This window comes from Leuciscus leuciscus (assembly GCF_965113295.1).
Source record: "Leuciscus leuciscus genome assembly, chromosome: 8".
Classification (NCBI taxonomy): domain Eukaryota; kingdom Metazoa; phylum Chordata; class Actinopteri; order Cypriniformes; family Leuciscidae; genus Leuciscus; species Leuciscus leuciscus.
In genome coordinates this window covers 4,089,687-4,117,373 of record NC_138732.1, presented here as the reverse complement: position 1 = coordinate 4,117,373, position 27,687 = coordinate 4,089,687, and the positions used below count along the sequence as shown (strand labels likewise).

The 27,687-nt window shown below is 36.2% G+C and overlaps 1 protein-coding gene across 1 annotated transcript in view; it reads right to left on the bottom strand.

Annotated features, from left to right (window-relative positions):
* The window catches only part of f8 (coagulation factor VIII, procoagulant component), a 32,731-nt gene extending 8,632 nt beyond the window's left edge, over nucleotides 1-24,099 (bottom strand). Inside the window, exons 1-21 of the mRNA XM_082176845.1 lie at nucleotides 23,873-24,099; nucleotides 20,436-20,533; nucleotides 20,226-20,348; nucleotides 18,814-19,026; nucleotides 18,021-18,194; nucleotides 16,036-16,260; nucleotides 14,987-15,242; nucleotides 14,732-14,912; nucleotides 12,539-12,626; nucleotides 11,949-12,166; nucleotides 10,547-10,697; nucleotides 10,253-10,462; nucleotides 7,814-8,888; nucleotides 7,358-7,523; nucleotides 6,343-6,585; nucleotides 5,328-5,556; nucleotides 4,692-4,874; nucleotides 4,386-4,502; nucleotides 4,194-4,265; nucleotides 2,831-2,916; nucleotides 2,003-2,158 (exon numbers count right to left, since the gene is read on the bottom strand). Coding sequence (XP_082032971.1) covers nucleotides 2,003-2,158; nucleotides 2,831-2,916; nucleotides 4,194-4,265; nucleotides 4,386-4,502; nucleotides 4,692-4,874; nucleotides 5,328-5,556; nucleotides 6,343-6,585; nucleotides 7,358-7,523; nucleotides 7,814-8,888; nucleotides 10,253-10,462; nucleotides 10,547-10,697; nucleotides 11,949-12,166; nucleotides 12,539-12,626; nucleotides 14,732-14,912; nucleotides 14,987-15,242; nucleotides 16,036-16,260; nucleotides 18,021-18,194; nucleotides 18,814-19,026; nucleotides 20,226-20,348; nucleotides 20,436-20,533; nucleotides 23,873-24,084 — 4,476 coding nt within the window. The 5' untranslated portion in view covers nucleotides 24,085-24,099. The remainder of the gene's footprint in view (nucleotides 1-2,002; nucleotides 2,159-2,830; nucleotides 2,917-4,193; nucleotides 4,266-4,385; nucleotides 4,503-4,691; nucleotides 4,875-5,327; nucleotides 5,557-6,342; nucleotides 6,586-7,357; nucleotides 7,524-7,813; nucleotides 8,889-10,252; nucleotides 10,463-10,546; nucleotides 10,698-11,948; nucleotides 12,167-12,538; nucleotides 12,627-14,731; nucleotides 14,913-14,986; nucleotides 15,243-16,035; nucleotides 16,261-18,020; nucleotides 18,195-18,813; nucleotides 19,027-20,225; nucleotides 20,349-20,435; nucleotides 20,534-23,872) is intronic.
* Nucleotides 24,100-27,687: the final 3,588 nt, after the last annotated feature.

The window sequence follows — 27,687 nt, the reverse complement described above, 5'->3', positions numbered from 1 at the left end:
ATAGGCTTATATAATTTCTTCTTTTGACTTTGATGTGCACATGTTGTGAGAGAGCCTCTAAAGTGACATGGTGATGGAAAAAAATATGAGATGGGAGGAAAAATTACATGTCAAACTTTTGAGTTATTTGCGAGCGAACGCACAGTTTATTGGGGGAACACAAAAGTTTTGAAATATATTTTTTCCTCCGATCTCATATTTTCCCACAGAATAATTTTTTTTAAAAGATAATTGCAACTTTTTATCTCACAATTGTGAGTTTATGTCTCGCGATTCTGCCTTTATAACACACAATTGTGACTTAATAACACAATTGCAACTTTATAACACGCAATTTTGACTTTATAACACGCAATTTTGACTTTATAACACAAATGCGACTTTATATCACGCAATTCTGACTTTATAACACACAATTGCGACTTTATAACACACAATTTCGACTTTATAACACACAATTGCGACTTTATATCATGCAATTCTGACTTTATAACACACAATTTTGACTTTATAACACAATTGCGACTTTATATCAAGCAATTCTGACTTTATAACACACAATTGCGACTTTATAACACGCAATTTTGACTTTATATCACGCAATTTTGACTTTATAACACACAATTTTGACTTTATATCACGCAATTCTGACTTTATAACACGCAATTTTGACTTTATATCACGCAATTGCGACTTTATAACACACAATTTTGACTTTATATCACGCAATTCTGACTTTATAACACGCAATTTTGACTTTATATCACGCAATTGCGACTTTATAACATGCAATTCTGACTTTATATCACGCAATTCTGACTTTATAACACACAATTGCGACTTTATATCTCACAATTCTGACTTTATATCACGCAATTCTGACTTTATATCTCGCAATTCTGACTTTATATCTCGCAATTCTGACTTTATATCACGCAATTCTGACTTTATAACACACAATTTTGACTTTATATCTCACAATTCTGACTTTATATCACGCAATTCTGACTTTATATCTCGCAATTCTGACTTTATATCACGCAATTCTGACTTTATATCACGCAATTCTGACTTTATAACACAATTGCAACTTTATAACACACAATTCTGACTTTATAACACAATTGCGACTTTATATTTCACAATTCTGACTTTATAACACACAATTCTGACTTTATATCTCGCAATTCTGACTTTATATCACGCAATTCTGACTTTATATCTCGCAATTCTGACTTTATATCTCGCAATTCTGACTTTATATCACGCAATTCTGACTTTATATCTCGCAATTCTGACTTTATATCACGCAATTCTGACTTTATATCACGCAATTCTGACTTTATAACACAATTGCAACTTTATAACACACAATTCTGACTTTATATCTCGCAATTCTGACTTTATATCTCGCAATTCTGACTTTATATCACGCAATTCTGACTTTATAACACACAATTTTGACTTTATATCTCACAATTCTGACTTTATATCACGCAATTCTGACTTTATATCTCGCAATTCTGACTTTATATCACGCAATTCTGACTTTATATCACGCAATTCTGACTTTATAACACAATTGCAACTTTATAACACACAATTCTGACTTTATAACACAATTGCGACTTTATATTTCACAATTCTGACTTTATAACACACAATTCTGACTTTATATCACGCAATTCTGACTTATAACACAATTGTGACTTTATATCACGCAATTGTGAGATAAAAATGTAATCTCGCAATTGTGAGATAAAAAGTCGCAATTACCTTTTTATTTTTTATTCTGTGGGGGAAACAAGCTTCCATACAGATTCACCCTAAAGATACAGTAGTAAAATCAGGTTGAGGGTGGCAATGGTCATGAACTGTTTTTGGTGAAAGAAACATTATAAGAGGACTGTAGTGGAAAAAATAAAGCGCTACAAAACAAAGCGTGCAATATGCCCCCTTTAAATCAGACTATTTTTATGTAAATTCAGAAGTTGGTACTGACGTAAGATGACTTGGTGCTGTTTCCTCTGTAGATGGTCCAGTTCTCCTTGTCGGTGCTGTAACTGATGCTGTACATAATGGTGAAATACTCGCTAAAACCCATCTTTGCACCCTGAGTTTGAATACCATGGAGGAGCATGGGCTTTAACAAATCCACCTAAAACACACATACAAAGATAAACAGGAGAGATATGGAGGGTTAGATGTGGATTCTGGTTGCGTTTGATTACTAGAACAATTTCAAGCGATTGAATAAATACTTCACTAAAGACATGGAAGCTTGTTTCCGCCATAGAATAAAACATTTTAAAAGATAATTGCGACTTTTTATCTCAAAATTCTGACTTTTTATCTCAGAATTGCAAGATATAATCTCACAATCAAGAAAAAAAAAGTCTTTATTTTTTTATTCTGTGGCGGAAACAAGCTTCCATCATTTTCAATGCCAAAATTAAGATTTTATTCATTTCCATGACTTTTACAGGAAATATATCCTATAGTTTTTGCATGATAATAGGAATCCTGCTAGAAATAGTCAATTGTTGTGTATCCTAAACGCTTTCTCTCTTTCTCTTGCTCTTCCAAACAATATTGAATCAAAGGTTAAATACAATCTACTGTGCAAAACCTATTTATAGGATTTCAAAACTATTTCCCACTTTGTTTTTGCTGAGAATGAAAGAAAAATGTGTCAAAAATGACTAACTGACTGCGGTGCAAAGAGTCACTATTGTCTGTGATATGAGCCACAAATAAATCATAAGATGTTTTCCTTACAAATGAGCCAAAGCACAGCATGTTATCTCTGCAAACACAAGGTTTCTTTTACCTGGAGCCAGGAGTCTGTCCCTTTGCCCATCCAGGCATTAATCGATCCGGATAACTGAAGTCTGGCTAAATCGGGCTTCCAAGCACCTTTAAGAGAAATGGCATTTCAATAAAAAGTTGTATTAAAGTGATGGTTCGGTGTAAAATCAACCTAGGGTACTTTGCACCATGACCTCGAACCAAACACTCCCGAGAAGCCTTTTTTCCCTTGGTTGAATGTTATTAAAGTTAGAGCTTATTTAGAGATATCAGCCGGATGGTTTAGTGCAGGCGCTAATGGATCCAAGGTTGTATCTTGTAAATTACCCCACTAATAATGCCCAGAATGGCACCAAACTTCTACAGTAGTACAAATAGGTTCTGTACTCATAAAACGATGTATGTAGTGTAACGACGAATTATAGTTTTTTCTGAAGTGTTTACAACTTAGTGTTAACTAATAATTGTTGTTACACTACATCCTTATGCATCGCTTTCTGCCAGGACTTTTACGTGCTTTTCCCAAATCACTGAAGTGACGTCGACGTCGGGTTAGCGGTAGCATTAGCCATCAGGCAAGTGTTATTTAAATAAACTCCTGATGTACTTACAAACTTTCCAATGCCTCGTTTTATGAGTACAGAACCTATTTGTACTACTGTAGAAGTTTGGTACCATTCTGGGCATTATTAGTGGGGTAATTTACGAGATACATCCTTGGATCCATTAGCGCCTGCACTAAACCATCCGGCTGATATCTCTAAATAAGCTCTAACTTTAATAATGTTCAACCAAGGGATAAAAGGCTTCTGGGAGGGGTTTGGCTCGAGGTCATGGTGCAAAGGACCCTAAGTTGATTTTACTCAAAAACATCCCTTTAAAATACTAGATTTTATGGCCTAAGTCAAAAGAGCCGACTCCCAAATTTCTATGGGACTGGCACCAGTTTTATCATCTGCCAGGTGAAAATCTTAAAGGAACAGTTCACTTAAAAAATATTTTGATGAATGTCGGTAAGCAATCAGATGATGGACCCCATTGACTTCCATAGTAGTTAAAAAAAAATGATAATACTATGGAAGTCAATGGGGTCCATCAACTGATTGGTTACCGACATTCATCAAAATATCTTTGAAACAACTTGAGGGAGAGTAAATGATGACAGAATTTTCTTTTTTTAGTGAACTATTCCTTTAAGTCCTATTCCTGGCATATCTCTCCCCAAAAAACCACATGATTTGAGGAATCATTCATAGTGTGGAGCACAAAAGTTGCAGGACAAATTACTTAAAAGTTTGACCAAATCCATCGCACACATCAGACGTTTGAATACTCCCGTCGTACTATTATGTTGTTGCTTTTATGTAGCATTTTGTTGCTCTTACCATAGTGATCCGAGGCTGTTATTTGGTTGTCGTTAATCCACCCTAGCTGTATTCCTAATGGCCGAATGCATCCTGTAAAACAAAATCAATCAGTTTCAGGCGCCTATAACTATTTAGTGATTCCCAACACCACTGCAGAAACAGGAAGTCAAGAACGATCCTCAACAATCTCCTATCGAGAAAAGCTCTTACGTGGGTTGTAGACGAGCATCTTGGCTCTCATGCCGGCCAGCTGATGTTCCCCTATAGTGCACTCTATTAACCAGGTGCCTGCGATAGCTGGCCTCATCTCCACCGTCCCAAAAACACCTGCAAAACAAATGAATACAGCCTTGGTGAGCAGAAGAGACTTCTTTCAAAAACGTTAAAAAAAATCTTGATTATTCCAAACTTTTGTTGGTCTATGCTGTGAGATTGCCCAAATTATGCCTAATGAATTGTGATTTTAATCCTAAGAGGCACGCGAGGTGCCGTGTGCAGGATTTGTGTATAGTTTACCGGGATAGAGATTGAAAATTCCCATGCGGTGATCCTGATCTTTTCCGACTCTGAATGGCAGTCCGTGGAAGTGTACAGCGTGAAACTCGCCTTGGCTCCCGACGTTGAGAAGATGCCAGCGAGTCGTCTGGTACTGTTCAACTATCAGGCCAGGAAGTGTTTCTGACACGTAGCCGTTAATAGCTACAAGTACCAATAAAACACAACACACAACATTATATTGTGGCTATTATTACAGTTCCTAATAGGAAAGCATGGCACTAGCAATTCCAAGGTTATGGGTTCGATTCCCAAGGAATGCATGAACTAAAACCCTGAAAGCAATGTTAGGATAAAATCATCTGCCAAATGCATAAATGTTCATGTACATGTGTCACCTTGAATCAATGCATTTCCAAAATGTTTCTTTATATTTAGAAAAACTGGGTACATGGAGCCTGTTTATAGTTCTTGTACTAAAGAAAAGGCTTTAAGGCTATTTAACAACTGAATTACACAATAACAAGCTTAAACACAAGGATCCATTTGTTGGATCCAAATATTTATTGAGACAGAGGATGTGAACAGATCAGACTGGTTATCTTGTAATTTTCAACACAACATGCATGCAGATTCACAAATCATGGCATAACGTACCTGCAAACTTGTTGCTCATCTCGAACCACGGATCGTCTACTTTGGCCTGGCAGGGTGGGGTGCAAAACTTCCCGATGTTGTAGTCGAGGTACCAGCTCTTTCGTTCATCAAAGGTGGTGAAGAGAAGGAAGAAGTCTGTCACGTCAGGTTGAAGCTTTCCGCGTGAACGGAGGGTACCAGGACTACATATCAGCATCGGACCGATTAGACCTGAGTTTATGTCCTTCTCCTGGTGGACGCAGGAGGAATACAGAAGATATTTACATTCATGCACTTGGCAGATTCTTTTATCCAAAACAACTAGCATTGCATTCAAGCAATGCATTTGATCAGTTCATGCATTCCCTAGGAGTCTAACCCATGACCTTGGAGTTGCAAGTGCTATGCTTTTCTGTTTGAGGAACATTATCCATTTTATTTTAACCTGTTTTGGGTGGTTTCAATGCAATTTGACAAAAAATCAACATTAAAAGATTAATGTAAAATGTGTGTTTCTCACACTTCTTTTCAGTAATTGAGATCCAAAAATTTAAATAAAATAACAGCCAAAACCCTTTTTGGATTGGACTGTGACTAGATAACGAAACAATACATTTTCCTTGGATGATTCAGAAGAAGAGTCTTCAATTTTGAGGAAACGCTCATTGGTTCTCATGCATTTCATATTTTAGTGTCTGATAAAGCTACTTTAAGTGATGATTTTTGGTCAATTGCATGGAAACCAACAGGGAGTCAGAATGACCCCCAACACAGCCTTTCCAAAACACAAAACTGTGTCAAAACTTTGCATTCCCTTTAATTAACTTTGCATGCCAAAATGGGAAATATTCACAAAGTTTCAATGTCATTGTTTCAAGCCGTTTGAAAGTAAAATGCGGGGTCAATCTGACCCAACACAACGGGAGGTGGTAAAAACAACATAAATATGTACAACTTTGGTGCTTCAGACGTTAAAGATTCCTCAAATTCCACAAAAGCAACCTAATTTTGATTCCTGTGTTGCACATTGAATTACCATGTTGACGTTGGAGTAGTAGGCCCCAGCCTTGCAGTCAAACTCTGACGCTGTGGGACCTTGTCGTTTGGAGATTCTCCAGTTGTACACCCTCTCCTCGCCCGCAGGAACGGGATCGCCTGGCACTTCCTCAGCCTTGGAGCCTTCTGGGCCCGATCCAGGGCCGAAACTCCCCTGCGTCTTATCGTACACCCCATGCAAGTGGAAGGAGTACGGCCTGGATGCCAGGTTCTTGAAAACCACCTTATGGGAAGAGAAAAGCAAGAATTTAGAGTGGGCGATTAACCGAAACATTGCTAATTAATGAATACTTTTGTGATGATGCAGTTTTGAATTATGGAAGCTTGTTTCCTCCACAGAACAAAACATTTTAAAAGATAATTGCGACTTTTTATCTCACAATTGCGAGTTTACATCTCACAATTCTAGCTTTATTTCTCAGAATTGTGTGATATAAAGTCAGAATTGCGTGATATAAAGTCACAATTGCGTGTTATAAAGTCAGAATTGTGAGATAACTCGCAAATTTCTCACAATTGCGACTCAATGTCAAGCAATTCTGACTTTATATCTCCCAATTGCGTGTTATAAATTCAGAATTGCGTGATATAAAGTCGCAATTGTTTGTTATAAAGTCAGAATTGCAAGATATAAACATGCAATTCTGAGAAGAAAAGTCAGAATTTTGAGTTTATTTCTCGCAATTGCGACTATATCACGCAATTCTGACTTCATAACAAACAATTGCAACTTTATATCACATAATTCTGAGAAAGAAAGTCTCAATTACCTTTTTATTTTTCATTCTGTGGCAGAAACAAGCTTCCATATAATAGTGTGGTGAGATTTGAGCATCTTCACTTTCGCCTTTTATACGAGAAATTCCCAATTGCGTGTATTTCTATTGAAAAGACTAGATTTCGCCTGAGAATATTTGCCCACGAACAACGGTAAGACTAGACCTTAAGAAAGCAATGTCATGCTTTTAGGACCTCCTTTTCATGAAGAAACTTACAGTAAGAACATCATTGATTTCAGCCTTCAACACAGGACCCATAATGCCGAGGTGCTCGTCCAGTTCTCCTCGTTTGATTGGATGCTTGAAATCTCTGTCCTGATAGGCTCTGAAAACCACCTTTTTATAGGATGGGAAATATTTTCTCATTCCCCTTCGCATCTCCCTGAGGACACATCAAACATTTAGTGCATGTAGAATTGAGCAGGTCCTTAATTCCTTCATATGAAAAGCAATATTAATATCGCCATCTAAAAGTGCATTGCATTGCATTTTTGCACTATAACTACCTATATATACAAATAAACGGATTTGATTCAATCTGATACCATAAATGTATTTTATGCAATATAAAACATACATATAAACACACACTATTGGTCTAAAGTTCATAAATTGTTTCATGTTTTTGTCTCTTATGCTCACTAAGGCTTGTTTGTATACTTGCACTGTTACCTTGGTTTGATGAGCTGAGCTGGTTTATTAATCCCATAATCCCAGAAGATTTCCTCTGCCGCGATGTAGTAACTACGAAACTTCGACTCTGTCGACCTAATGCCGACATTATCTTCAATATGATGATCCAAACCCACGCTTCCCTCATCGCTATAATCATCATAGTCACTTGCCAATGATTTCCTGCCATATGTCTGATTATCTGATGAATTTGAAACCGGTTCCAAATCCAATTGGAGCTTCTTTGAATCTTTGTAATTGTAGTTAAATGGATTCAAACTTTCCTCCATCTTGTCCTTCTTTAGACCAGAACTTCCAGATTCTTCCAGAACCTCATTGTTGCTGTGAACTTTCACATCCACTTTTTTGTCTTTGCTGATGCTCCACATCTCCCGTCGATTCCTCACTTTCTCTGATTGGACCTCCTGAGAGTCGTTCAGAAGTTGACTGAGGTTAGTCGACATGTTTGCATCTTTAAGAAGGAGTTTTCTAAACAGGTTTGGACCACTTGGATGTGTTTTGTTGTGATCCGACTGAATGTTTGCAACATGTTGTTCTCCTGTTAATTCCCTGTTTTCTGAGGAACTTAATATGGCTTTAGGATCGATCTTGTTTGGTAACTCCGGTCTACTTCTGTAAGATTTGTGGTGGGACCTTTTCTGACGTTCCAAAGAATTTCCACCCATCTCCTCTTCCAGTTGATCCAAAATATCCTGTGGAATCCCACCCTGCGATAACGCTTCCAGATCTTTTTCCCGCTTTACCGGAACATATCTTATCTCACACACACGGGTTCTGTTTTGTCTCTCATTGTCTGGAGCTCGGCTCATGTTTACTCGTCCAGTCGCAGACTCCGTCACAGTTCTGTTTCGGCAAACACGAATAGCGATAGTGCGGTTCTTGTCCATTGTTCCCCGTGGAATCGGGAAGTTCTGCTCAATGAATTCAATGAAGTCATCATCGTAGTCGTCTTTGTCCACCAAAGGAAGCACTCTTTCACAGTTAACAACCGTGTAGCGAACGCTCATGCCTCGCTCTTTCAGAGAGGGGTCAAATGCGCTGACCTCCCATTCACCTACAAGGATCAAACATCAGACTTAAAGGGTTAGTTCCCCCATAAATTAAGATTCTGTCAGTAATTACTCTCCCTCATGTTGTTCCAACCCCGTAAGACTTTCGTTCATCTTCAGAACACAAATTAAGATATTTTTGATGAAATCTGAGAGCTGTCTCACTCCTCCATAGGCTTCTAGGTAATCGAGATCTGCCATCCCAGAAAACTTAGTAAAGACATCGTTAAAATAGTCCAAGTGACTACAGTGACTCAACTTTAAGATTATCAAGCGACGAGAATACTTTTTGTGCGCAAAACCCCCCAAAAATAACGACTTTATTCAACTATTCATTTTCGCTGCTCTTCTGGGTTGTACGTCAGAACGTAGGCTCACTATTGGCCGACGCTGGTCATGTGTGTGATGCTGGCCAATAGTGAGCCTACGTTCTGACGTATCCAGAAGCTCTGCGCTGTTACACTACATGAACTCACTCAGAGGAACACAGAAGACAATCAATAGTTGAATAAAGTCGTTATTTTGGGGCGTTTTTGCGCACAAACGTATTCTCGTCGCTTGATAAACTTAAGGTTGAGCCACTGTAGTCACTTGGACTATTTTAACGATGTCTTTAATAACTTTTCTGGGCTGGCAACAGAAATAGACTGAGTCATTGACTGACTGAACCCTGCTCTAAAGTCAATGACGCAATATTTGTTTTGTTATTTAAAGAGCGCGTTAGTAATGTGCACCTATAGGCGAGTCCACAACGCGTGTACACTCTGCTTATTACACATACACTCTGCTTATTACACACACAGCAGCACACAAACATGCCAAATATTTAAATGAAAAGGATTACAATGTAAAAGATTATTATTGTGTACATAAAGATATGGTGAATCCGGCTTGTCCCGTAGATGTTCTGCTTGCGCACTTTTACCTCGCGCACGAGCGGATCTGTTTGCGCTCTGGAGACGCGTTCGGTCTTTCCACTATCAAATTCCGTCATTAAATAGCGAATCCGCCATGGCGCGAGCGCAACTGGCATTTAAAGGGAATGGGAGATTCTGATTGGTTTAACGCACGTAAATCCCAAAACACACCCATTACTCATTATGAGAATAGGGACAACCCTTTTAGACCATGCGCCGGGAGTGCTGACCATTTTTCCCATCGTTAAACTAGCAAAAGTGGATTTGGACACTCCCTAAGTGAACTTGCGCTCCGCGCTTTAGACCATTCGCTTAGATCGTTAAAATAGGGCCCTTAGTGTTTTTGGCATTTTTATTTATATACTAGTCAAAATTTTGGAATAATTAAATTGAATCAAAAATACAGTAACAACTTTGTATCGTTCAGGGGTTCCTTGACCTCTGACCCTTACCTAGCATCTCCACTTCAGTGGTCACTGTGTCTCCAGTCATTGGGAAGAGTGTGAGGACAGTGCCGTATGTTTTATCCTTCTCGAACGTATTTCCCGTGAAGTAAACTGACAGAAAGTTGCTCTGCATGCCAACGCTCGCCACATGCCAGAGTATCACATCGCCAACACACATCTTGAATTGTAGGTGGTCGAACATGAAACCGTTAACAGCTGAAACACAATTAAAAAAATGAAGGTTAATCCAGTTTGGTATAACAATACAAACTACTATAGAGCCTAAAAAATAACACCCACTGTGCATGACGTTTGAATTGTAGAAATTCGGATCGTTGCGATTAATCCTAGTTGGATCTTCGATATTCCTTTTAATGTTTTCCTCAAAGTACCAGCTTCTGTTTTCATCAAACACTGTAAACAGGAGCTTCTTCTCTTTATCTGAAGTTACCTGTGAAAACATTAGAAGAACATTAACTATCATCTACCATCCGTCTTTATACTTATAGGTAGCATTTATTAATAATAATTTCCATCCATCTGATAAACAAACATAGGCTCATTGGAAAAACACGCCACTTAACACATAACACTTGTGTCTGTAAAACACCAACAAGTTGTATTATTTTCCACACAAGTTATGATAACAGGGTCAGATCATCTATAACTACGACTTATTTTTTCATGGTTCCTTGCTCAAAAACTGTTATGGCCTCAAAAGACTTTTACCATAAGTGCAGGATTTGTAAAGCAATGCATTTTCACGTTTGCATCACATATGGGAGTAAAATAATGACAAATGTTTTTGAAACAAAAAAACTTGTTGAATTGCACTACTTGAAAAAATATATGCATTGCATTAACCCATACATTAGCGATTACCAATCGGCAATCTACTGAAATTCCTGCCGTTCCAAGAAGTCAAATGTTGAATTTTCTGACGAATTTGAACCACTGAATTTGTAAAGCGAAATAAAATGGACCGAAAATTGCCGGTCGAATATTATAAGTTGTATTTTTTTTTAAACAGAATTAATAATTTGGAAATGAAATCTGAAAGGTGAATATGGATTATTGAATTTTTAGTGTGTGAAATGTTTTGAATTGAAATGTTGAATTTCAGCCCATAAAAATGCAAGCCCTAAAAATACATGCATTAAAATGCAAGCAGGGTTAATGCAATTAGTAATGCAATTCAACAAGCTTTTTTGTTTCAAAAACATTTGTCATTATTTTACTTCCATAATCACATAATCATCTCCTTACGTTTGGCTTTTCTGACATACTAAACTCGGTACAGCATTGCACTTGTGAAACAAGAGTCAGAATAAAGGAGCTCAAAGACTAAAAACAAGATAAAATGGCCTGGTTGCTTCAGAAATTATTATTTTTTAAATATTTTTTAATCACGTTTGCTTTTCTTAACACTAGCTCGGTTTGGTTTAGTGAGGGTGGTACGTTATTTTCAAAAGCGATAGAGCATTAACTTTTATCGCCACTTATACACAACATTTCACTTTAAAAGTGAAAATGTGCTACTAGGGGTGTAACAATAAATCATGTCACAATATATCGCAATATAAAAATGCATCAGTATGTATCGTGGATAGTGACGATATGTATTGTGTATATTTCATCCAAAATGAACATTTCTTTGAGAAAAAAATTCAAGTTTACAGAGTTTTAGTGTCAGTACTCTCACCACTCTGCCTCTTTTGTCCAGAGATAGGGATTTGCAAATGATAAGGGGTCCCACCAACCCAGACGCCACGTCCCGAACGGGATCCACCGTACTCTGGTATAAGCGCGTGAGGCATCGTGGGTCGGCATCTGTGGGTCCGTCTTCTGCTGTCAGCTTCCAGAGGTACGTCATTATCTCACCTGGTGGAACGGCCAAAGAGCGAAGATCCACCTGGTTAACTTCAACCCACAAACAGAGAAAAATGCGTTAATCCCATTAAAAGTTATTTGCATCCACTCAATTTGACACCAGAGTAATTATCATTAACAAAAAATAGAATCATATTTTTATACCATATTGATTTGTTCATTAAAATAAAATAAACATTAACTGAAATCAAATCAAATGTAAACATCTTTTAATTGTCGAGGCAAAATATCTCAAATGTTCTGTTTAACTTGAAGTACTAAAATAACTAAAAGCGAAATATAATAGACATATTTAAAAATAGCTTTTTAACAAATTTTATTTTAAAAACTTGTATCAAAATCTAAAACAGTGTATAAATGGAAAATATGAAAAATAAATTGTAAGAATATAACGTCTCATACCTTGGTTTGTTGTCTTCAAAGACTGAACGCTGGTCAGGCCATTTGGATAAATGTTGAATGGTCGACTGGCCTTATTTTTAAAAACAATCTAATAGAGATATACAAAAGAGTGTATTACAGAAAGCTTTGAAAAAATCATTACCTCAAATTTAGGTAACACTTTATTTTAACGTGATGTACTTACTATAGTAATAACTGTAAATTATGCATAATTACAAGTAACTAAACCAAACTGTAACTCTATAGTAACTCTATTTTACTCAGTACTTGAGTACTGAGTATTTGAGTAAGTTCAATGTAACCACATCACCTTAAAATAAAGTGTAACCCAAATTTAATTGTTTAACAATAAGTTCAACACTTTAAAGTCAGCATTGAATTGAATTTGAATCTTGAATCATTTGTTCACTCAAATGTGTCACAATATAGATGAAAAGATCCACGATCAAGATGGTTAATAATCACTCTGGTTACTTTATGATTAATAAATACTTACTAAATAAACTGCTAAACATTATGTTTTCTAATACATTTATTTCATGCACGGATTGCTTCTGGCAGCGCGGCGCCATCTGTGGGAGACCCTTAAATTGTTAGCCAAACAAAGCCCCAAATATGAGTAAAAATCGGCATTGAAACGGTGTTACTCGCCAGTTGCCCGTAAGTAAAGGATAATGTACATCCAGCCGGTTGTTATCTCAGAATAAACACTGACAGGGTGATAAGGACCACAACGTGAAGGGGGTTTATTCTGAGATAACAACCGGATGGATGTGCATTATCCCGCTTATTTCACAGTTATTCCACATAAGTAATTAATTAAACACAAAATATTGAAATATTATTAGGTCTTTAAACGCAAAACTTCCACGGAGAGAGCAAGTTTAAACTAGACGGACATTTAAGAGATACGGTATACAGTCATAACACTTATTACACAGCATTTCGCCACATTAATAATTATGGGGATTAGAGATATTGATTTGAGATGAAACTGTTTTAAAATCGTACCTGTTTATATCTTGTAATCCAAAAGTGTACAAAACAATCGTCACAACAAGCGTTTGTGTGAAACAAGAGAGAGCGAGTCCACGATACTGGATGGCATAATTCAATAACTGTACACAAAATATTGATTTGACTAAGTTTTTATATTTTATTAGCTCACCAAACGCGAAACTTCCACGATGAAAAACCGTTCCTTGCAAGTGTAAAGCGCTGCTGACTTCAGTGACCCGGGCTGGATGAGCCTGTGTTATCTACTTTCAGTGGTTGTTATCGGGGCGCGATTGACCAATCAGAATCAAGTATTCCACAAAACTAAGTAATAACTTATAATAATTAATATTAATGATGCATGGTTGTGAGATTGTGATATGGCTTAAGCCCTATTCGGACAGGACTAGTTTAACATGGAGAGGAGGGGTAAAGTAATAATTACCAGAGCTCCTCCGTGATTTTAGTCCCGTCTGAATGTGCATCTCAGTGATCATGTCGGACAATGTCAGTAAAGATTACGGCGACTTTTACCTTCAGTAAAAAGGTCCGGAAAAATGACCTCAGGTGATACTAATCCCGTGCAAATAGACCCGCTGTAAATATGTACGTGAATATTTCCTGTTTAAAAGTAGTTTTCCGCGGTTTTTCTAAGTATGAAGACGCTTGAAAAAGCATCAGTTGCGTTCGAGACGCTGGAACGAGTCTGTGGCAAAACTCAAGTGTTTCACACACACCATCAGATCAGAGAGAAGATCGACAGCACTTGTTAGAGGCACGAAACATCTTTTAGCGTTAGATAAGTGTCTATTACCAACACAATCCAGTCTGAAGTTCATTAATACATCGTTCGACCGGACATAACTGTTTTATATATATATAAATATAGGTTATATATGTTTGTGCACGTGATATCAGGAAGCAGCGTAACACACACATGACGTCGATGTGTAAATCGAGTTACTCTCCCACTTCTGCTAGTTTTACTGAGATCTCTTCTCCTGTGCGAATTGGCCATTAATATTACAGATGTCCTGTGGGAAAATTACATTACTCCATCTACCCTTGTAAAGTTAACCCCGTCCGAATAGGGCTTTTAATCATCAAATCGCAGTAGTTGTGATGTAACCGTTCAGGTTTTCCTTCTTTTTTGTCTTTATCTGATCACCTGCATCTCTTTAAATCTACATTTCGTACCTGAAACTTATCTCCCACTTCCCCTCTGAGCTCTGGACCCATCAGCATTTTGCCGGTGGTTTTCTTCTCAGTGAAGGTCTTGTCTGTGTACTCGACGAAAGCCACCTTCTTATAAACCGCACCCAAGCGCTGAGGACCTTTTCTGAACCACTCAGATTCTGCTGCTGATGACTTTGAAGGCCTGAAACATGCAAATCATCATTAGTTTCAGTGAGTTTCACATTCATTCGTCTCAGGACATGCTCACAGTCGTACCGGTCGCCGCTTTTAGATGAATAGTCCCAGTCTATCTCCTCCGCACCGATGTAATGGACCCACACTTTAGGTCTTCCCTTGGCGCTCGAGCGAAGCACGGATACAGGGCCTCCTTGCTTGAACACTATGGAGAACATGTTGTCTTCGTCCTCCTCCAGCTCATTCTCATCAGAATGTACGACATATCGTTTGTCTGGGTTTGGGACCGCCAAAGGTTCAGGGCAGTTCTCAACAGTGAAGAATGCATTCATACCAGCTGGAGAGGAGGATTAAATTGAACATTAGAGAAACATTAAAACAAAGTCTTGATGTTGTTTTCAGGCTCTACTAGAACAGGTTTTCCTGCTTGAATGTTGATTATTTTCCTCATATTCTCCATTGTTGCGGCTCCTCTCTTCCCAGTCTGTCAGTAACGCTCTGTTTACTTCCTGTCTCTATGAAGCCCCTCCTTCTGAAAAGCACACTGTGCTCTGATTGGTCGGCTGGATCAGTGTGTTGTGATTGGTCGAGCGCTTCGAGTGTGTTTGGGAAATGTCCCGCCCCTTCCCATAACCGGCAGTTTAACACACTACTAACTAACTCAACCAGGCCCCGCCCCTTTATTCTGCGCATTTATTATTTAAATGAGGAATATTGTGACGTGTTCGTTTTCCGGGAGAAACTCAAGACTACAATGGAGGCGTTTCAGGAGTTCAGAAACATCAAATTTCGCTATTTCACTTAAAACATCCAATTTAAAAAGAGACTATGTATAACGTAACTGGCCACAAGTATGATCTTTTATTCTTCTGAAGACGTTTCATGTCTCATCAGTAACGATAACACAGCATGCTTCCTATTCCTAATGAACTATTCCCATTATCAATGTTGAAAACAATTGTGCTGCTTTGCTTCATATTTCTGTGGAAAATGTAATGTACATCACCCACTTCACCTCATCGGCATTGCCTTAATTTTATCTTACAAAGTAAGTACTGATGATATTCGGATGAGAATTATTACAGTACAAATTCAAAACCTTGTACATCATGTTATTGAAAGAGTCTTGCCTGTCTGATGAGAGTGGATCTTGCAAGAGATCAGAAACTTCCCGATAGCGGACGGCTTCATCAGGGCCGTAGTGAAGGTCATGGGGGTCATCTCTACGGTTACTCGCTTGTGGTCGAACACCTTCAGGGTGTGTCCTTCAAACTGGATGCTGTGGATCTCTGGGGTGGAGCCGAGACCAATAAGATGCCAGGACACCGGCGAGCTCTTCTGGCACACGGTTAGACCTGATGAAACACGAGCAGAGATATACAGAATACGTTTGAGAATTACAACATGTAAAGTATAATAGAGGTCGACCGATAGTGGATTTCACCGATACCGATATTTAGGTTTGACCGATAACCGATTATTCAACCGATATTTTTTTAAATGGATACTGGATTAAAAACTAACATAACACTCCAAGTAAAACAGTGCTGAACTGAAATGTGCTAAATGAAATAAATATATAAATATGAATATATTAAAATGAGAGGTTCTAAGAACGAACTCTACAGAAAATAATTTAAACATTAAAATATTACAGGTCAAATTTGTGTTTCTTTAGCTATAACCTAGAAACCTACGTACATTTCCATATAGGTAACACTTTGCAAGTCCCATTTGTTAATGAGGATGTATTATAGCTTTCATGAACTATATGCATTATGCAATATACAATATACGTTTTTACTGCATGTATTAATATTTGAGCAATACAATTGTACCTTGATCATTCATGTTAGATCATAGTACATTAACTAAGGTAATAACAGATTAAATTAAAATTAAAACTCAATTTCAAATGTACTACTAAATGCTGAAATTAACAAACGAATAATACTTCTACAACATTTTTTTAACCTTAGTTGATGCTAAAAATGGATTCTTATTGTAAAATGTTACCATTTCATATAAATCCAAAGAGTCATGCTTAAAGATGGCCATATTTAAATATCTGCAAAGGCCAGAGCATTACAATTACATAAATGTAGACATATATTACATGTATACTGTAGTCTTTCACTTTATTTGCTTCTATTTTAGAACATTTGATGATTATCTAATCAAAATAATATGTATTGTAGTGATAAAAAAAGAACTGAAATCGAATGCGTTTCTGATTTGTTTGTTTCTGTCGGCTGCATGAACATATCAATGTTGAGAAAGCACCGGAAAAACTATCGTGTGGATTTTTGCCGATAACGATAGTTCCACCAATCAACTATCGGTACCGATATATCGGCAAAACCGATGAATCGGTCGACCTCTAAAGTATGACATGTCAACTCAAAACAGTTCAATATTATTAATCCTGTTAAGAATTTGTTCACCCCAGTAACAAAAATAAGAATGCATAAAAATGAAAAGAAATATTTTCTATGTGAATTTATAGTAAACTTTATTATGTCTGTGATAAAAGCTGAATTTTCAGCATCATTACTCCAGTCTTCAGTGTCACATGATCCTTCACAAATCATTCTAATATGCGGATTTAGTGCTCATTTATTGATGCTCATTTATTAATAATGGTTCTTATTATTACAAATATTGTAAACAGTTTTTGCTGCTTATGGTTTTATGGATACTGCACTTTCTCAGCATTCTTTGATGTAAAGAAAGTTCAAAAGAAATATTTTGTAACATTATAAAAATCTACTCTACTGTCACTTTTGATCAGCTGAATGCATCTTTGCTGAATACAATTATTTAATTTTGTTTAAAAAAAACCCCGTATTTTTTCAACTGTTTTCAACATTGCTAATAATCAGATATTTTTTCTTGGGCATGAAATCATCATATTAAAATGATTTGTGAAGGATCATGTGACACTGAAGACTGGAGTAATGATGCTGAAAATTCGCTTTACTATATATTCACATAGAAAATTGTTAAATATATTTCACAATATTAGTTTTTTTAGTCTTATTTCAAAAACATATGTTAAAAAAAAATACGAATTATTCCAAACTTTTGAGCAGTAGTGTGAGAAGTAATTTGGCACCTGGTAATGTAGAGTTGATGTATCCATTGATGGTGTGGTACTGGGTTGGACTGGGTGTTTTCTTCAGTTTCTCTGCTCTGCCCACTTCCTGGTACCAGCTCTTACTCTCATCGAAGACAGCGAGAAACAAAATAAACTCTTTTGCCTTCCGCTGTCTCTCCTCCGTCAGAGCCTCTGAAAGAGTCAAATGTCACGAATTTACCAGCAGTCTCAATCAGTACAAATCCTCAGTGGTTAAAGAGGACCTATTATGCCCTTTTATAAAGTCTTGATGTTGTTTGAGGCTCTACTAGAACATGTTTTCCTGCTTGAATGTTGATTATTTTCCTCATATTCTCCATTGTTGCGGCTCCTCTCTTCCCAGTCTGTCAGTAACGCTCAGTTTAGTTCCTGTCTCTGTGAAGCCCCTCCTTCTGAAAAGCACACTGTGCTCTGATTGGTCGGCTGGATCAGTGCGTTGTGATTGGTCGAGCGCTTCGAGTGTGTTTGGGAAATGTCCCGCCCCTTACCATAACCGCCAGTTTAACACACTACTAACTAACTCAACCAGGCCCCGCCCCTTTATTCTGCGCATGAATTATTTAAATGAGGAATATTGTGACGTGTTCGTTCCCGGAAGAAACTCAAGACTACAATGGAGGCGTTTCAGGGAGTTCAGAAGTGACTTTGCAGAGCTTTTTCACACTAAAGAAACCTGAACATGTAAAAAAGCATAATAGGACCCCTTAAAACTGATATTTTACTATTAATATTATAGATATGTTTGACACATACAAACAGAACATAATCACACCTGTTTTACAGATCAGCAGAGTCCCGACGAGTCCGCTGTTGAAGTCTCGCACGATGTCGACCTGCGATGAGTAAATGTAGGTGAGGCACTCCGGGTCTGATGTGGTTGGTCCGGAGTTGGGGGAAATTTCCCACACGTACTTATAGTATCCGCCAGGAGGCACTGCATCATCCTCTCTCTCCTGAACAGAACTGGAGTCCTCGTACCCCGCGCCTGAAAAGCAGAAGGATGTTGAGGTTTATCTTTACACACTATGGGTTTTTAAACCAGTCAGGATATTGCTATACATCTTCAGGATATTGCTTTCATTTTGCTTTCGTTTTCCTGGGTAAGCCCAGACTTACCGTATGTTGGTTTATGCAACTGTCAAAAGGGAAATCACGTGCACTTTAAGCACTCCTGGAATTTATTAGCATCTCCAGTGTTACAAAACAAATTCCAGAATTCCAAATGGAATCTATAATGATGCTTTGAATTCATTCCAGGGACTATTTTCCTGATGCTGTAAAAGTTAATTGTGCAGTCTGGAATTAATTATCCTCCTCCTCCTTTATGCTTTTTAACTATTCCTTCCTTAAAGGGATATTTCAAAAAAGTAAGAATAAATTCTGATGCTTGTAATATAAATCAATGAGATCTTCATAACAGAATAGCAGACTACTACTACAAAAGTAAATAAATAATGCATATAAATATAAATTCTCACTATATCTTCAATAATATGTTTTAGTAAGATGATACTTAAAGGGATATTTCAACACTGGGAAGATGAATGTGTATTTAAATTGGGTCATTTATGTAAATTATTTTAGAAGTTGGAGCCTTCTAGACTGAGAAAAGCCAGAAAATGTATTTTTGGCTCATGTGGATGAAAGACTACAACTCCCAGAATGCACTTGCTTCGCTGCCCTACGAGGACACTCCCAAGCCACGCCTACCGGTTACAGAGGGCAGTATCGGGAGAAATGATACAGCTAGGCTACTAGTCGACTCGAAACTGAAAAGACGGTGTTTTATGGTGAGATCCCCCTATGGGCGGGTTGAAGACATGCGGAACGAGCTCCTCCTATTGGCTGTAGTCTCTCGTCTCTGGACAGAAGAGCCTCCGATGACGCAAAATGACGATTTTTGCGTCATCTGAGGTTTTTTTCCAGACACACAATACAGAAATCTCTCGTCTCAGGGGGAAATACTACCGGGTTTCTACTGATACAAAGCTTAATGCTAATCGGCGAAGTATCCCTTTAATGAACGATGGCTAGCACTAGCACTTCTGACGTTTATTGCCTCGTTAAGATGAATCGCTTGTTGTTTTCCTCAATTGTAAGTGGCTCTGGATAAAAGTGTCTGCAAATGTCTATTGAATTCCAAGAAGATGAATGCGAATCCGCAGCACATTCATTCAGATTTACCTTCCGATTGTTTCCAGTACGGCACGCCGATGGGAGAAACACTGAAAGGCTGTGAGGCGAAGTTTTTGAAGTGCACCACAACCCTGTCGTTCACCACTGTTCTGATGGTCGGGCCTTGAATACCTGGAATACAGAAATAAATTAACATTCTGTCCAAGTTAATTCGAAACATCGTAATGTTTTTCATGAGAAGCAAGTGTTTATACTGACCAGCCCATGGAGGTTTTGACTTCGGTGTTGTAAAAGTGGAATCGGTGTATTCTGTATATACAGCCTTGGTGTATTTCTGCACACCAGATGCAAATTTCCTGTTAAAAATGAATAAACTGTAACTAGCCATCCACAATACAGTGCAATACAACACAATTCAGTGCAATACAACACAATTCAGTGCAATACAACACAATATAATGCAATACAACACAATAAAATGCACGCAAGGAGTAATTTTGTAATGCAATGCTAAATGTATACAGTTTGGCTTCAGAGTAAATTATTTCACTGAAACAGCTACTTTACATTTAATAGAGCAAATTAAATCTAGACTTGGCAAAGGAGGATTTGTTGGTGCTGTGTTTTTAGATTTGCATAAAGCCTTTGATACGGTTAATCACAAAGTTCTTCCCTCTAAACTGTCTTAAGTTTTAGTTTTGATCTGGAGCTTTAGCAGGAATATCCTCAGATTTATCAAATAGAGAACAATGTGTAAAAATGAAAGCTGTTCAGTCCTGTAACTTACATTATATAATGGGTGTACCCCAAGGTTCAGTGCTAGGTCCCTTCTTATTTATTCTGTATATTAATTGAAAAACCAAACCATTGTCATCATTGTAGGATCTTAGAGAAACATCATTTTTGGAGTTGTGACAATTTACATCTATATACAGTACAGGCCAAAAGTTTGGACACATTACTATTTTTAATGTTTTTGAAAGAAGTCTCTTCTGCTCATCAAGCCTGCATTTATTTGATCAGAAAAACAGAAAAAAAAAATGTAATATTGTGATATATTATTACAATTTAAAATAATTGGTTTTCAATTTATTATACTTTAAATTATCATTTATTTCTGTGATGCAAAGCTGAATCTTCAGGATCATTCCTCCAGTCTATCACATGATCCTTTAGAAATCATTCTAATATTCTGATTCATTATCAAAGTTGGAAACAGTTCTGCTGCCTAATATTTTTTCATAACCTGTGATACTTTTTTAGGATACTTTGATGAATAAAAAAATACAAATACAAATTTAAAAAAAGAAGCAAATGTTTTAAAAATAGAAATCTTTTGTAACAACAGCAATATCCACTACTGGTCAGTCATTTGGGGTCAGTCATTTTTTTTCTTTCTTTTTTTGAAATAAATCAATACTTTTATTCAGCAAGGATGTGTTAAATTGATAAAAAGTGATAGTAAAGAAGATTTACCGGTATATTATTAGAAAATATTTTTTTTATTTTGATTAAATGCAGTTCTTTTTAACCTTTTATTCATCAAATATATTAGGCAGCAGAACTGTGTCCAACACTCATAATAAATCAGAATATTAGAATGATTTCTAAAGGATCATGTGATAGACTGGAGTAATGATGCTGAAAATTCAGCTTTGCATCACAGGAATAAATTATTTTTTAAAGTATATTGAAATTGAAAACCAATTATTTTAAATTGTAATAATATATCACAATATTACATTTTTTCAAAAACATTAAAAATAGTAAAGCTATTCTTTTTTAAATGAATTCTGTACACATTAATATTGCAGTTTAATTGATTATTAATAAATCCTAAAAAATGTTTGGCCCTGATAGGATGTGTGTGTGTGTGCGTGTGTGCGTGTGTGCGTGCGTGCGTGCGTGCGTGCGTGTGCGTGTGTGCGTGCGTGCGTGTGTGTGTGTGTGTGTGTGTGTGTGTGTGTGTGTGTGTGTGTGCATGCATGTTTTATCGTACGCAGGAACAGTTTGTGTTATTTTATCATTTATGTTAGTGATGACCTGCCAAGGGAATGCGGGATCAGCCTTTGGGTAAATCTGGTACAAAATGCATGAAATGGAAACATTTATGTTAAAAATTGTACACGGTCCCCTTTCAAATAAATAAATAAACTAAGCTTAACTAAACTAATGTAATTAAACCAGAGATGGTCTTTTAATATTTCAGTGTTGACTTCTAGTAACAGAATGTTCTATGCCTCATAAAGGATTATCTATTGCAAGAAATATGCATATTCAGCAAATGATCCGCTGCGGTTTCACACTAATGAACTGTTATCACACTCTGTTCTGAAAACACCAAATCAGAGATGTTTGTTCTGACCGCATGCACTATTCATAGATTGAAAACCACAACTAGAATATATCAAATATAAATAACTAGAATCAAAAAGTAGGCTTCAAATGATCAATCAAGCTATTAACTTATAATTAGAGACTTTGTTCACTGTGGTTATGCTCTGTTTAACTGGGAGCGTAACTGAATTTTGGACAGTCCTCAAAGTTTTTGCCTTTGAATGAGTTGGACTGAGTCCATGTCAACTAATGAAAAGATGAAACACTTTCTTCAAAGCTGTTTCCTTATAATACTGACATTATGCTTTATGGTCACATTCCCAGTTTACTCTCTGATAAAATACCACTGTTGTGTTTTTGAGAACACCGTGTAAAAATGTTCATAAAAGATGCATGGTTTATGATAATAAACTAGTGCATGTACAGTACAGGCCAAAAGTTTGGAAACATTACGATTTTTTTATATTTTTGAAAGAAGTCTCTAATGCTCATCAAGGCTGCGTTTATTTGATCAAAAATACAGAAAAAACACAGTAATATTGTGAAATATTATTACAACTTAAAATAATAGTTTTCTATTTGAATATACTTTAAAAAATAATTTATTTCTGTGATGCAAAGCTGAATTTTCAGGATCATTACTCCAGTCTATCACATGATCCTTTAGAAATCATTCTAATATTCTGATTTATTATGAGTGTTGGACACAGTTCTGCTGCCTAATATATTTGATGAATAAAAGGTTAAAAAGAACTGCATTTATTCAAAATAAAAAAATATTTTCTAATAATATAAATCTTCTTTACTATCACTTTTTATCAATTTAACACATCCTTGCTGAATAAAAGTATTGATTTATTTCAAAAAAAGAAAGAAAAAAAAAGATTGCCCCCAAATTACTGACCAGTAGTGTATATTGTTGTTACAAAAGATTTCTATTTCTATTTTTTTTTTATTTTTTTTTTTTACTTTTTATACATCAAAGTATCCTAAAAAAGTATCACAGGTTATGAAAAAATATTAAGCAGCAGAACTGTTTCCAACTTTGATAATAAATCAGAATATTAGAATGATTTCTAAAGGATCATGTGATAGACTGGAGTAATGATCCTGAAAATTCAGCTTTGCATCACAGAAATAAATGATAATTTAAAGTATAATAAATTGAAAACCAATTATTTTAAATTGTAATAATATATCACAATATTACTTTTTTTTTTTTTCTGTATTTTTGATCAAATAAATGCAGGCTTGATGAGCAGAAGAAACTTCTTTCAAAAACATTAAAGATAGTAATGTTTCCAAACTTTTGCCCTGTACTGTATTTGTTATGTGTGCATGATAGTAAAAGTGCCCACCTCTGGTTTGCAGAAGGATCTGTTGTGTCTGTAAACACATATTCCCACTTGGTTTCCACTGCTGCGATGAAGAACTCCAGAGTCTTCGCCAGGACACTGGAAGACTTCAGACACGCTGTGAGGAAGAGGAGGAACGGCACAACCTTCATCACTGGAGCTGAAGTTAGACACACGCTGACTGAATGTGATGCTGGGATGCTGTCAGGACTCATATAACTGAGGAGAGTTTAGGGAGGAGCTTAGAAAGAGAGAGACTGAGAGAACGTTCATGAGTAATGATGAGGGTTTGAGTCATAGGAAGAATGATGTAAGAAGAGAAAGAAAGGATGATGGATTGCGGTGTGTAGGGTTTTGTAAATTCCTATTTTTACCCCATGAAAAGCAGCAATAGCACTACAAAAACTCTTCATATTTACTTCATATTTAGTTACAGCATCACTGGAAACAATTTAAAGTGGAAGTTCTTCATTTTTCTTCGCCCAGGATCAACAATATTTATATTTGGCTAAAAATAACTCCAACATTGGAAAATACAGATATTATGAAATATCTCTTTAAATCGAATGAAACATTTACAGAAACAACTGAATATGGAAGTCTTAGTTGTTGCTGATTATTAAGTTTTTCCAAGGAAAGTTTCTGAAAGCAATTGTTTTAGGTATTGACACATACATTTAAAGGGATTATTGTAATTTTGGGGTGTTTTCTTATTGTGACCTATTTGACGTAAACTATGACAACTATTTCTTAGTAAAGCTTTGTAGAAAGAAAACATCTGACTAAATAGTACTAAAAGGTTATATACTTTTTTCGTGAATAATAGTTTCTGAGCAATTCTCTTTAGTGTTGAAGAACTACTTTTCCTCCAGTTCTGAAAGAACCTTCGTTGGGTTTTATTTTAATTTAATTGGTAAATAATTTCTCGTTACTTTTCATATGTCATACAACACATTCTGTGGTAGTGTCATCTTTTGATCTTGAGCTCATTGGTGTCAGACGGTCAGATAAACCGTGGCACGCATCACCTGAGGAACTGGCAGCGCGGAGAGATATTATTTCTCAAGTGCGGACCGCGTCACACAAACGATATCGCGAAATGATATTATGGGACCTTTTTCACTGACTTTTTTCCAACAGTGCTAAAATGCAACGTTTTTTATATTTTCATTTTTTTTTTTAGTTTATGTAAATTTATAACACTATAGATTTGTACCTTTGCATCAAATTACAAGAAAACTAGTAAACGCTGCTGTGAGTGTGTTTCTGATACAGTGAGAGTGTGAGAGTGACGGTAAAGTTGACATCTTTCCCTCTTCTGACTTTCGTTATCAATCTCTTCTCTATTTGAACACTTTTTCCCTGAAATTGAACATTATACAGAACAGGGACCATCTGCAAGGAAGGCTACGGCGCCCCCTTGTGGACATTGCAGTAACGGGACGGGAGCGAGCACACACATACAGAAACGTGAATGTGATTGGACGTCCTCACTCACCTGATCAACACAGATTTTGTAACAATGAACCGAGTTGAGGTTATTTTTTAAAATCTCCACCTGCACCTGTTCAGGAGGAAGCGCGCCAGCCGTGACGAGGTGGCCGAGTGGTTAAGGCGATGGACTGCTAATCCATTGTGCTCTGCACGCGTGGGTTCGAATCCCATCCTCGTCGGTTCGCGATTTTAATCTTGAAAAACATATAGACCTGGTTTCACAGACAGGGCTTAGACTCAGCCAATTCGGGACTTTTAAGTAGCTTTTATTTAAAAAAAAGACAAAACAATGGCTGATATATTTTTAGATATGTCAGTGCAAGTTGCTTTTTTAGTAAAATGTAGCTCAAACATGCATTTTAGTCTGAGACTAGGTTTAAGCCTGGTCTGTGAAACCGGGGGTTTGTCATGACAGTAAATTGGGAAAATCCACCTAAAAACTTCTGCATATTACGGCAAGAAAAGAGAAAAGGATTTAACTAACATATATCACCATACTTTCCCAGTTGGTTAATCACAGTACACCTTGACAGTTGTTTTGTATTACACAATTTCTGTAATGTTTTGTTTTAAATATGCAAATGAGGCATTCTACAATTAAATATGCACTAATTTGTATATGTTTCCCGAACAGAAAGCTGGAAACTATTAAGAGATTTTACAGAAGGGATTTTGGACATTACTCTTTTATCACTCCATAAATCAGAATATATATATATATATACAAACCCTACAGTAAAAAAAAAAAAAAAAAAAACTTTACAATATAGATAGGATAAAAAGAGAAAGTTTGATGGACAGAAGTGGACATTTCTGGCTCAGTGTCAGAAATTTAATAAAATAAACTTTAATAAAATAAACTTTAATGTGTATTTCAGATGTTTTAGAGAAGCAAAATAGCCCAAAATCTTAAAAATGTACCAGTGCCTGAAAAAAAGGTTATTGCCTTAAAACTCAATTTAAAATGTGAGGTTTGTGTATTTTAGTCCATGTCTATTAATCCCCCACTTTTTCTGTCTATTTCTGTCACCCCCCTTTTTGAGAATAGACATTAAAATGCACTTTTCAAACTTAAATGGTTGTAATTCAAGAATGCTTCAGAATATAGACCGAAAGTTTAAAGAAAACACTCAACAGAGTATTGCTGAAGTGAAAGCACTTCAAAAAATGTAAGTATGAAAAAGTTATGGAAGTTTAAATTTACAGTAAATCAAACATACTGTACTTAATATTTTTTATTTTATATAAAATATATATTTTACAAAATATTTGTTACTATAAAATTACTATAAACTCAAAGCCATATATCTAACCAAGTTGTGTTCCAAATTTGAAGTTGATATCACAAAAATTGAAGTTCCCCTGAGATTTTGTTTAGGCGTATTACCACAAATAGCCACCGGGTGACATACAGTCCACTGAATTTAATTGTATGCATTCTGCCGTAACAAATTAATAAATTTCTGTCCAAATATGGAACCTTGAGACTCAGACCTTTCTGACAAAATGTGTTTTGTCAAGATTAGAAAAGGTTTTGATCATAAATTATGAAACATGATGACGCCCAAAAGGGGAGGAGCCCGATAAAAGAATTTAGAGTACCGTTTCTATGGTAACGCAAAGTCCAATTTCAAAACGGTTTTCACAGGATGAGTTTGTAAGCTTTCAAATGATACCTAATTTATGCTAACTAATAAAATGTGATGTAAAAAAAAGATTATATTATATTTTAGAGGATAATATATATATGATACTTTTTAGAGGATAATATTATTTTATAATTTTTTATTGACAAATACTAGATTATTTTTATAGTTTTATTATGAACTTTTAGCATGAAAACCAAAGTTTAAATTATTAAAAGTGTGTGCGTCGTCGACTTTTTGTGACAAAGGTCAGAGCTCCTGTTATGATGTAGATTTTTTGATGTGCACTCTTGTCATAAACTCATCTATTACTGTTCCTACATAATTTGCAAGAAACAGTGCTAAAATATCTATTTAGGAGTCTTAGACCTTTCCAACGATATATAGTTTGTGATGATTAGATTAGGATTTAATTGTAATATAGTGAAGTAAACTTAGGACGGTGTCAGTTGAGGTCATTCATATTCTAGTGAACTGATAAGTTATGTAATTAACATTTAGCAGAAATACACATTTGAAAAATTACTTCATCTTCTGGGTAAAAAGGAGAAAATATGTTGATACACATGTACAGTATGTCTCTTAAAAAACCCTTCGATATGTCCCAGACAAACTTTAAATAGGAAATATGAATACATATGTACATCTGTCAGTGTGAAGAATGAGGAGACAAAAATA